We start from the raw sequence: 12712 nt of genomic DNA, 5'->3' as shown, positions 1-12712 counted from the left end.
TATTACATTTTTGGCTAACTAACTATATTAGAAACATGTTTTATTTTGCACAGCCTATCTATTTAACCAGTTTTTATTTTTACACTGAACAATTCCTTTAATGTTGGCGAAACATTGGGAGCTGAAGCTCTGCTGGTAACAGGGATAGGTGGAAATCACACAAAAAAAAAAAATATCTCCCGAAAAAGGTGCGAGCAGCGAAAAACAATTGTGAGCAGACGTAGACTGACTACCAGTTTGCCTTTGCTGCAAATTTACTATACCCCATCATAGCTTGTTGCTCCCTGTTGTGGCTCCGTTGTGTTTGTATACGTGTATAGTGACGTCACAATCTCGCGACATGAGACTTGTGACATCTGAATTAGCTATCCGGAAGCAATCGAGGAGCGAAATGTTAACGGTGCTGCGGGACTTTTAAACAGTGATCCCGAACTGAGGGCTGTATTAAGAAAATCTGCACTGTTTCAGGATAAGCGGGTGGTTTGCCGCTGGTGTCTCTCGTTGAGCATATTGTGATGGTCTGATTCACCAAGCAGTCTGCTCATACGGTTATTTGCTTCTTCTGGCCAAGAATCAGCAAGGCTGAGAAAACAGCAATACTATCAGTGACAGGTGAGTGTTAGATCCCAAGTGTGCCTGTTGATGTAACTGAATGCCTGAATAAATCAAGTGGGAATAAAGTAACTTCAATAGTATAGAGTATTTTACAGTGGTTTTTACAGTTAACCATAAAACTGCCTAATTAACAATGATGTGGATTGCTTTGAATATCTTTAAATGTTGTAAAGACTAAATAGACAATCAACTTTAGCTTTTATATAAAATACAATTGTATGTGTACACCATTAAAGTAAGAGGTGTATGTCATGCATATGGTTTGATTCGGAAAGCAATGTCAAATGTCAGTGGGTAGCTAGTTGCATGCAGTCTGCAAGCTTCTACTTGTAAAACTTAAAACACACATTGTGTCTAAATATCAGCTGACCAAAAAAAGTAAGAGTTGTTGGCAGAGGTAGCACATATCCTTTTTTTCCCTTCCATGCTGTACATTTAATGAACTTGGAAATGTGAAATAAGCATTTTTTTTTAAAATCACATAGACATTATTATCCTTTAATTTATAGAACCAACATATTCTGCAGCTCTTTACAGAAATTAGACATCTTTCACACCAGTTCCTGCCCCTGTGGATCTTACATTTAAGGTCTGTATCACATTCACACACTAGAAGCCAATTAAACTTGACTTAACTTGACTTATAATTTAGACATTGATTTCTGAGACAGTTTACAATTGGTCTTCATTTTTTATTTGTTTGTGGTTTTTCAGTTATTTGTTTGTTCAGCAACTCTGTTTGGTACTTCATCAGCTATGCAAGGGTCTATTTAACCTAGCGAACAGGCAGTGGTTTGAATGCGAGACTGTAATATGAATATGAGAGGGACTGAATGCACAAATACACAAGAGTTCCTAGCCCAATCAAAAATACTGCGACACAGATCCGTGCTAGGGGGTACTCTGATATTCATTTAGATTTTGCTTATAACAAAGCCCTAAATTTTCATCCAATCATAAGACAAGATAGGAACCATTTGACAACAGAAAATAAAACAACAGTGTCACTACACAACAGGCTAAAATAGATCATCCAGTCTATTTTATTACAGAATACAGTCCACAATATAATAGTATTAAAAAGATTTAAAAGACTTAGAACAGATTCGGCCTTTGATCTGGTTCTGGCTAAAGGCTATAAAACAGTTACTCGTCGCACACGTACAATAGGTAATTGGTTGGCCCCTAGTTTGGTTCAAGCACTTACTACCAATACGGGCTGGCTCAATACCAAGGGTATGTACAAGTGCGGGGCAGTCAGATGCCTTACTTGTGCACATGTCAAAAAATCAAAAGTATTCAAATCCAGTATTACTGGACGTGAATACACCATTAAGTGGTATATAAATTGTAACACTGCATTTGTAGTTTATCTCCTTGAATGCAGTCTTTGCCATATTCAGTACTTGGACCAAACTTCTCGCCCACTGAAAAATCGTATCAGAGAACACATTCTAGATATAAAAAAGGTATATCAGGATTCTCAGGTAGCTAAACATTTCCAGGAGTGCAACGGGGGGGACATTACCAAACTAGCCGTCCTAGGTATAGATAAAGTGGAAAACGGGGTGGAGATATTTTACTGAAGTTACTCCGTTTGAAAACAAAATGGATTTTCCACTTACAAAGTAGAAAACCCTCTGGTTTGAATAGTGACTATGATGTAACATGTTTTTTTAAATAACCAATGATTTCTATACAACTAGAGTACCTGAACCCTATATTGCTACAATAATAGCCTCTAAATATACTATATAGCTACTTTTAGCCACACTGCTATAATATCTATGAATAATCATCAAGTACACTACTTTTTTCTTATCACAGTAACATGTCGTGTGTGGCAATTGTCATACTGGCATATAAGTTTGTATTTGAGCTATACACTATATGGTCTAAACGTATTATATTTAAACCTACATCTAACTTCATATATACTATGTTCCCTGACCTTCCTTTTAAAGTATATAATTGGAGAAAACCTTTCCTAAGTATTTGTGCTATTAACTTTTATAAACTTTTACATATATTACATTAATATTTTTTCACTGTTGTGCTTATCCATTTATTATTACTTTTTTCATTATTATTTTTTTCGTTATTTATTTTGTATATATTTTTTTCATACATATTTTTTTGTCATTCTCTTTTTTTTTTGCTTTTTTTAATTCACATTTCTTTTTCTAATTAATATTCCTTTATTATATTTTTTCTAATTTATTTTGCTCATTTAACATTGTAGATATATGGGCCAAGTTAACCCTTACTATGTTACCTTTAGAACAATGTATTGAAACTCATAGTATTTGTATGTAACAATAAGCATTTTAACCACTAGGTGTCTTTATTGATTATGTTAAGTGGTAACGTATTGTCTCTTGTGATTGGTCACAGACCCTTTTATATTCTGTGTACAGGGGTGTGCCATTTAGCCTATGAGTAAGTGCCCCAACAGGCACGAAAAGCGTTAGGTCTCTGTCCAATATGTCCTAATAAACATTTTTTATTTTTTAATTTATTGGTTCGTTATTATTTTTTGGAGGAACTCACACTTATTGGAATATTATTGTTACTTTGTTAAGGCAATGTGTATTTAGCTTATGCTAACTAATGGAATTGCTTTGTGTTCATTGATTATCTTTACATAGCCATGTCGAGAGCACTTCCTGGTTGTTATACCCAAAAAGTGCAACTTCAGTGGCCTCATTACGCCTTGACATAAAAAAAAAGCCTACTATTTGAACTTTTCATTTGTCTTTCGGGAGAAAAAAAAACACACAATAGAAGTTAAGCAATACATCGTGACACAAAAAAACATGAAAAAGAGGATATTTGTTTTACAGTTATTGCATACACTTCAGCAACCGTATACAGTAATTCTAGGTGCAGAGTTTGTATTTTATCACATAACAAAAAAACAAACATTGACCTCTTATTTTAGGCAAAATAAAAAATGTCACTCTACATTAGTACATAATTCACATAATTGTATAATTATTATTGAAATAATGGAATTGAATGTATTTAAATAAAACTATTATATAATTATTTAAATAAGATATATGTAAATGTCTGTATCAAATTGCCTTTATGCTAAAGGAGCAATTAAGTTCCTTAGTCCACATGCATGTAACTTACTAGTGATGAATAGAGTTGAAAAAGGAGCACCATCTTTATGGCATCTTAATCACCTAGCAGAAAATTGAGAAGAGCTGCACTATTAATGCATGTGTAACCACACACAGCATAGATTCAGCTGCCCATACATGTAGAGCTAATTCAAAATACACATTTAAGCAAACAAGTTGGTTGTGGTTTTACATTGTCCAAATCCACCAGTACATCATTCAACAGCTTAAAGGGATTCTGTCATGATTTTTATGATGTGGTTTTTATTTCTAAATTACACTGTGTACACTGCAAATAATTCACTCTACAATATAACATTTCATTCCTGAACCAGCAAGTGTATTTTTTTTAGTTGTAATATTGGTGTTTAGGCAGCCAACTCAGGTCATTTTGCCTGGTCATGTGCTTCAGAAAGAGCCAGCACTTTAGGATGGAACTGCTTTCTGGCAGACTTTTATTTCTCCTACTCAATGTAAATAAGTGTTTTTCTGTGGGACCTGGATTTTACTATTGAGTGCTGTTCTCAGTAGCGTCACTAGAGGGGGGCGGGCCCTGGTGCGTGACGCACAGCCAGGCCCTGCCCCCTCCATACGGCCGCATTTGTCAGTGGCGCATGGGCTGCCGGGGGCCCTGAGGCGGGGTTGCGGGCCCTGGCCCGCTCACACCCCCTGCTCCCCTGGTAGTTCCGCCACTGGCTGTTCTTACATCTACCAAGAAGCTGTTATCTTGTGTTAGGGAGCTGCTATCTGGTTACCTTCCCATTGTTCTATTATTAGGGAGGGGGTGATATCACTCCAACTTGCTGTACAGCAGTAAAGATAGACTGAAGTTTATCAAAGCACAAGTCACATGACTGGGGGCAGCTGGGAAACTGACAACATGTCTAGCCCCATGTCAGATTTCAAAATTAAATATAAAAAATATATTTGCTCTTTTGAGAAACAGATTTCAGTGCAGAATTCTGCCTGAGCAGCACTATTACCTGATGCATTTTGAAACAAAACATTTTTCCCATGACAGTATCCCTTTAAGTGTGCAACAATGATGGCTTCACCAAATATTTGCAAAATATACGGAGCCGTGCACACCATGGTGTGCACACACGCACCATTTATAGCAACAATCAGGATACAGAATAAAGTCCACAAACACATTGAAAGCCATAGATACCGCCTCCATTACCCATAGTCCTTAATTATCAAAGACCAATCCATTTGTTAAAGTAATGTCATTGTCCCACATATATACGGAGCCGTGCATACTCTAGTCATGCAATTGGGGAGCTTACCCCATTTATTGCAACACCAAATGTATCAACATTTCGGGGGGTACACACTCCCTTAGTCAGGATACAGAATAAAGTCCACAAACACCTTTTAAAGCCATAGATCATGCCTCCATTACCAATAGTCCTTAATTATCCAATTAGTCCACAGTGTGTTGAAGATTTCCAGAAGAAGCAATGGGAAGACCAATCCACCTCCAGAATCTGACAACTGAGCTGAGATACATTGTTTATTCTCAAAAAAATATTTAGCCAGTAATGTCTCTTTCTTCTTTATAAGTTGGTTTTTGGGTTAACCTTTCCTTAAAGGGGTTGTTCATCGTTGAGATAACTTTTAGTATGATGTAGAGAGTGATATTCTGAGATAATTTGCAATTTGTTTTAATTTTTTGTCAAGTTTTTGAGTTATTGAGCTTTTTATTCAGCAGCTCTTCAATTTGCATTGTAAGCAATCTGGAAACTAGGGCCAAAATTACCCTAGCAACCATGCATTGATTTGAATAAGAGACTGGCATATGAATAGGAGAGGGCCTGAATAAAAGGATCAGCAATAACAATACATTTGTAGCCTTAGACCAGGGGTAGGCAACCCACGGCTCCGGAGCCTCATGCGGCTCTTCATCCTTCTTGCTGCTGCTCGGTCTTGCAGCTTTGCCTGTCAGGTCGTCTATACAGCCCTCGCACCTGCTGGTGGCTTCTTGAGTGTGCGACACGGTAAGCAAACGGTAAGCTTACCGTGGTCGCACACTCAAGTAGCCGCCAGCAGGTGCGAGGGCTGTATAGACATTCCAGGAGTGACAGGCAAGACTGAGCCACAGCAAGATGATTCATCATGGTCCTTACCGCGGTCACACACTCAAGACAAAAGAAGGAAGATCAGCATGGAGCTTCAGAAATAGAAGTCACATTAAACAGATGAGAACACTAGCATTTAATAGGGCTATTCAGTGTTTAATTTATTTCAAAGTAGGTCTGCACAACAAACTTCACTTCTGATTGTTGTATTCTGTTGTTGTAACAGTTTAAATTAAAAAAAAGATTAAAACTTTTAAAGGTTTATAAACTGTTTTGCGGCTCCAGACTATTTTTCTTTAGTGGAAGAGGGGGCAAAATGGCTCTTTTGATAGTAAAGGTTGCTGACCCCTGCCTTAGACCATTGTATTTTTTAGAATGGGACAGCGACGCCCATTTGAAGCATGCAAAGAATCAGAAGAAAAAGACAAATAACTATAAAACTATAAAAAATAAATAATGAAAACCAATTGAAAAGCTGCATAGAATTGGTAGTTCTATAACATACTATATGTTACTTTAAAGGTGAACCACCCCTTTAATGTCCATTCTTATGATACCATCAGCTATGCTTTTACCCCTTTTTTAACAGAATAATGTTTTTTCTTTGAACAGCTTGTGGAATGGGCCAGTGTTTCAAAAATTACTTTAATAAAAGTAGAATGGTGCCATAACTTGTTACACATGTTGCATTTTGTTTTTTCATACTCTTTTCTTATTATTATACTTATCCTTATTAAAGGAATTGTTCAGTGTAAAAATAAAAACTGGGTAAATAGATAGACTGTGCAAAATAAAAAATGTTTCTAATATACACGTAGTTAGTTAGCCAAAAATGTAATGTATAAAGGCTGGAGTGACTGGATGTCTAACATACTAGCCAGAACACTTTGCAGCTCTTAGTTTACACTGACTGGTTACCCTGGTTACCAGGCAGTAACCAATCAGAGACTTGAGAGGGGGGCACATGGTTCATATCTGTTGCTTTTGAATCTGAGCTGAATGCTGAGGATCAATTGCAAACTCACTGAACAGATATGTACCATGTGTCACCCCCCCTTCAAGTAGCTGACTAGCTCAGAGTTATAGAGCTGAAAAGCAAGTAGTGTTCTGGCTATTATGTTACACATCCAGTCACTCCAGCCTTTATACATTACATTTTTGGCTAACTAACTAATTAGAAACATTTTTTATTTTAAATATCCTATCTATTTACACAGTTTTTATTTTCACACTGAACTGTTCCTTTAAGACCGAGAACCTTGCTTTTAGTAGACTGGAGTTCAGCTTATCGTACCCTCTCTCACAGAAATTTTCCACTAATTCATCTGTTTGATTCATATATCGTTGAATCATCAGAAGCAAAGCACCAAAACTAGCTGCAATGTTGCTGATGACCAAGCGTTCACATAAAACTCCTCTTGTTTGGAACTAGTGGGGTCTGCTGTTGCTATAACTATAGTTGGCAATACAATGAATTTCGTAGACCCCACTAACATTAATGCAGGCTGAACAATCTGTTTCCCTCCAACAAGAGTTCTATTAAGAACAACATGTTATTTGTAGAATATGTAGAGCTTTGTTAAGAGCAAAGTGTTGTTAGTAGAATATGTTGCTAAAACCATACCATGTAAAACCATGTAAAATGAATTTTTTTTTTTTCATAGATATGATTTGTATCACCTGTTTCCTCATTGAGCCTGTGAGGTGTGTGAAGTTGTTTAACTTATTTACCGTCGACTTGTTGAAGGAGGGTACGATCAATGTCTCCTCTATGATTACAAATGTTTGGCTAAACTAGATTTTCCACATCCTGCAGATTGTAAAGCAGAAACCCTGGGTTGCTTGGGAGATCAGACTCTTTAGTGAGCCGAAGACTCCTGCAGGGACTGGTTTTCACCAACGTCCTTTTGGGGCCCCCAGAACTTTCTGCTGTGGACCACCAGGGAACCTGAAAATGGCAGAGTTTGCTCCAAAGTGCAGTACAGAAGAGGGCCAGACAGAGCAATCAAAGTCAGAAACAGGTATGGAGTCAGTACCCATTAGTACAGTAACAAACAAAGCTTAGGCAGGAACTATAATACACAGGCCTTTTACACCTAAATGGATGGCAACAATGCAGCAGAATGCATGATAACATTGCAGTATCATGCTTTAATATGCACAATGACATCATGATGCAACAATGTGTGTCAGAATGTGCCTGCACTATGACACTTGGGAATGCACTGACAGTATCCACCCTGCACCCCATGCAATGGTGCTCCCAAGGTTACCAGGAAACTTTCTATGAAAGGACTAGGAATGCGAGTATCCCTAGCCAAAACCTAAGACCTCTCCTCCGTACCAAACCCCTTGCTGCACTTCTGACATTCTCCCTCTCTCTCTTTACCATTTAATTGTGTAACCACTTTGTGGGGATGGACATCAGGTTCCCCAATCTGGTGCACAAACAAGCTTGCCTTAATAAGTGTCCACAAAATTGCTTCTGCCTGCTTGCTATAATTATGAATTCCCTGACCGAAGGAAACATAATTCAAAAAAATTATATTGTGTAATTAAAGTCTATTTTGGTTGACTAACATGATAAAATAGGATTTGGAATATTTTTTTTTGTAATGGGTCCCCTTTAACTCCCACCTAGCACAAGTCCACAATTTCCTGGACCTTTAATTTTGAGGGTGATAATCAAAGCATTGTCCAGAATCTTACAGAAAGCACACCAGAATTAGGATACAGATAAAGAAGATGGATGCTCCTTCAGAGGATAATTAAGAGCTATTTTCAGTAGTTTTGTATTTTCTCACTTACCCAAAAGGCATCTAACCCAATATGTATCTGTCGGTACAACTAAGTCAGGGAGGGAATTCCACAACTGTGTCAGTTTTAGAACTTACTGGTAAATCAAGCATTCGATATTTATAGTATTGTCCCCTTATATTTCTTAATAGTTTTATATCCCCCTTAAGCGTCTCTTCTCCAGCATAAACAACCCCAGTTTGACCAGTCTTTTGTCATAACTGAGACTCTCCATACCCTTTATCAACTTAGTTTCCTTTCTTTGGACTTTATCTAATTCAATAATAATAACATTTGAGCACTGTAGACCAATGCAGCTCTGCAGAGGGAGCCTTACCAGTGCTTTGAAAAGGTCAAGAATATAGACAATACCAGCTGTTGAATCGTCAGAGGGCATGTTTTACCCATAACCCGCAGTCTCTAGGAATTTTGGACATGGTGATATGGTGATAAGTTGTAACTGTATATTGTATAATTGTACAGCATTCATATCCTATTAGTGTTTTTTTTTTTTAAAGAACAGTTATACGTTACTGTAGTAATTCACTCAAATGGCAGCCTTAGCAATAACTTCACAGCAGAAAGGCAGTGACACAATAGAATTTGAATAGAATAGAGCACAACAGAAGTAACAGAAGTAGAAGCAACATACAGATCTTATTCATAAGACAGAACAACCCACTCTGCTATAAAAGGGCAAGACCTCTGGGCCAGCTAAGTTTTAGCCCTGCTTAGGGGTTCAATGCCTTTGTCTCCAACTTGCTTGGCACAGTAATATATCCTATGTATAGCTCTTTTTGCTTCAGATAACCCTTACACACACCCTCCTTCCTGCTTTTCCTCCTGTCAGAGAGCTCTCTTCCCCCAGGTGATAATATCACCACACAATCCTGCTTTCTAATTAAATGCTGTTTGCTCACAGCATCTGCAATTTTCCCCACATGCAGAATTTCCTAGACCAGTGTTTCTTCTGTGATACAGAGGGCTGGGATTTTTCTGGCCTATGTTATGGAGGGTCGATAATGGAAGCCAGTGTTGACCACTTTCTGTTTTGAAGTCTTGAACTCATGGACATCACCAGATTCTGAGTTTCCTCCTTTTTAATGCTCTGCCAGGCCTTTACTGCAGCAGCTTTCAGTTGTTGTTTGTTTGTTTGTGGGCCTTTCTTTCCAGAAGTATAGTCTTAAACAAGTGAAATGCATGCTCAATTGGTTTCAGATCAGGTGACTGACTTGGCCATTCAATAATATTCCACTTTTTTACTTCAATAAACTCCTGGGTTGCTTTGGCTGTATATTTTGGGTCATTTTCCATCTGTATTATGAAACACCTCCCAATTAATTTGACTGCATTTAGCTGGAGTAGACAGTATGTCTCTGAACACACAAATGGTTTGGATGGTGCACTCCTGGAGTCCACTTCAAAGGAATCGCTTATTTTTCAGATTGTGAGTGAAATACTTTATTCAAACATCTTGATACACTGCAAACCCAGCCCCATGAGGTCTGACGCGTTTCGTGTCACTGCACTTCCTCAGAGACCTCACTTCCACTTGGATAAACATGTTATTTAAACCCCACATGATCCACCCCTACAATTAACATGTTAACCCGTTCAGCACATTGAATTAAAATACAAAATTTATACAAACCATTGTATAAAAACCATTATTATAAAAACATAATTTAATCGAGAGTTTATAAATTGATTAATTTAGCACATTCCAGAGTAAAATCTATATACGTAAATCCATACGTAAAGATATAAAAGGAATCTCTGTAATTTCATTTAATAACTACTGCTCAGATCGTTACTACATAAATATATCCCATCCAGTCACATTATAAATATAGTTAGATGCTTAAGTGGATACAAAATACTTAGATACATCTCTTCCAGTTTATAACTTGTTGCGATTCCTATCAAAAACAAATAGTGCTCCATACGCAGATTAACAGAAACAGCTAATATCAAATACAGAATTCAAACCTCTGGGCTGCCTCGTGCACATTTTATAAATCCATTTCACTTCTGTCCTTAACAATTTAGCTTGTAAGTCTCCTCCCCTTGGGCCCAAGGTTACTCTCTCAATACTCTGGTTTGAAACAAACTGTAGATTACCGCCATTACAATCTTTGAAGTGTCTAGAGATCGGTGTACAATCACTCCCTGATTTAATAGTATTAAGATGCTCCCTAATTCGATTCTTTAGGTTCCTAATAGTGCATCCCACATACTGTATTTGGCATTTTTTGCCAAAAAAAAAAGAATTAATTCGGCTGCTTCTGTCCTTTATCACATCATCGATAAACACTAGTGTCCCTGTGCCACTGGCAGCCATGCACGCCAAAGCCATCACACTGCCTCCGCGTTTTACTGATGATGTGGTAGAGGTTGATCTTGGTTTCATCTGTCCACAGAATGTCTTTCTAGAACTGTGCTGGCTTTTTTAGATGTTTTTTAGCAAAGTCCAATCTTGCCTTTCTATGCTTGATGCTTATGAGTGGCTTGCACCTTGCAGTGCACCCTCTGTATTTACTTTCATGCAGTCTTCTCTTTATGATAGATTGGATATTGATTTGCCTACCTCCTGGAGAGTTTGTTCACTTGTTTGGCTGTTGTGAAGGGGTTTCTCTTTACCATAGAAATGATTCTGCAATCATCCACCACTGTTGTCTTCTGTGGACATCAAGGTTCTTTTGCGTTGCTGAGTTTACCAGTCCTTTCTTTCTTTCTTAGGATGTAGATTTTGCCACTCCTAATATTGTAGCAATTTCTTGGATGGCTTTTTTTCTGTTTTTGCATGGAGAACACCGCATGTTGTCTGTTCACAGCAAAATCTTCCACACACAAGCACCCCCCCCCCTCAAATCAACTCCAGGACTGTTATCTGCCTCATTGATAATGACATAACGAAGGAATTGACCACACCTGCTCACAAAATAGCCTTTGAGTCAATTGTCCAGTTGCTTTTGAGCCCCTGAAATTAAGTTATTGTGTTAAAAAAAAGGCTTTAGTGCCTCACATTTTAGGCAATCTTTTTGTTCAATCCACTGAATTAAAGCTGAAAGTCTGCAGTTCAACTGCATCTGAGTTGTTTCATTTAAAATTCATTGTGGTAATGTACAGAACCAAAAATAGAAAAAAGTTGTCTCTGTCCAAATATTTATGGACCTAACTGTAAATATACAAACAAATGTTTGTTACTGGCACTCCCCTCCCCTCAATAGCATTGGCAGGGTGCTCACAAGAAAGCATATGTAATATAGAAAAAGAAAGCACTCATGGCAACAATCAAATAGAAGTAAATCTAAAGCTTTACTGCATCACAACAAATCTGGACATTGAGGCGATTCGATCCACTAGGGACCCACGTCAGGATGTGCATATAACTGAATACAAAGCGATTTAAATACCCCCCAGTCGTCCCACCCACGAATGCCTCATGTAAATCAGCCAATTATTCACTGTGAGTAAAGTGCATTGTGCATAATGAATCAATAAATACTACAGCTACTAATAATGTGTCACAAATTACATCCATAATCAATTGTACAGAGTTTAACATCCACCTTATCACAGTGATGTGTATTTCTAAACCATTATACTGTATAGAGTTCAACAATTTTTATGCTGATAATCAAATTCTTACAATGTTGCCAATAATTATAAATGTGCAAAAATACCCATCTAAAGTGACAATTGTGTTCAAAATATCAGTGAACCATTATTGTTACATAGTGATAAATATAATACTAAAAATAAATTTTAAAAATATACAATATTTTATTAAAGATTAAAATCTTTTGTTAAAATCAAGTTCATCTCCAAACTAACCCACCAAATCTCTCTTCAGATTATACTCAAACCAAAACTAGAGCGATATATATGGCTCTTATCATAGAGAGTTTATTAATTCTTACTGCAAAATCTCTTTCTATATATTGAACCTATCTCAGAATCTAGTACAAAATGAATCCCCAAGGATGTCATAATCTAGGCCAGTGCTGTCCAACTTCTGTGTTACCGAGGGCCGGAAATTTTCTGGCATAGAATGGCACACCCAGGGAGCATAGGGCAGGCAAAGTACGG

The 12712-nt window shown here is 37.4% G+C and overlaps 1 protein-coding gene across 1 annotated transcript in view; it reads left to right on the top strand.

The window, feature by feature from the left end:
* The first annotated feature begins 332 nt into the window (after positions 1-332).
* The window catches only part of reps1.L (RALBP1 associated Eps domain containing 1 L homeolog), a 187967-nt gene continuing 175587 nt past the window's right edge, over positions 333-12712 (top strand). The window contains exons 1-2 of the mRNA XM_018263236.2: positions 333-612; positions 7641-7845. Of these exons, the coding sequence (XP_018118725.1) occupies positions 7779-7845 (67 nt within the window). The 5' untranslated portion in view covers positions 333-612; positions 7641-7778. The remainder of the gene's footprint in view (positions 613-7640; positions 7846-12712) is intronic.

This window comes from Xenopus laevis, chromosome 5L (genome assembly GCF_017654675.1).
Source record: "Xenopus laevis strain J_2021 chromosome 5L, Xenopus_laevis_v10.1, whole genome shotgun sequence".
NCBI classification, from domain to species: Eukaryota; Metazoa; Chordata; class Amphibia; order Anura; family Pipidae; genus Xenopus; species Xenopus laevis.
Note: the sequence above shows the minus strand (reverse complement) of the source record. Positions and strands in the feature narration are given on the sequence as shown.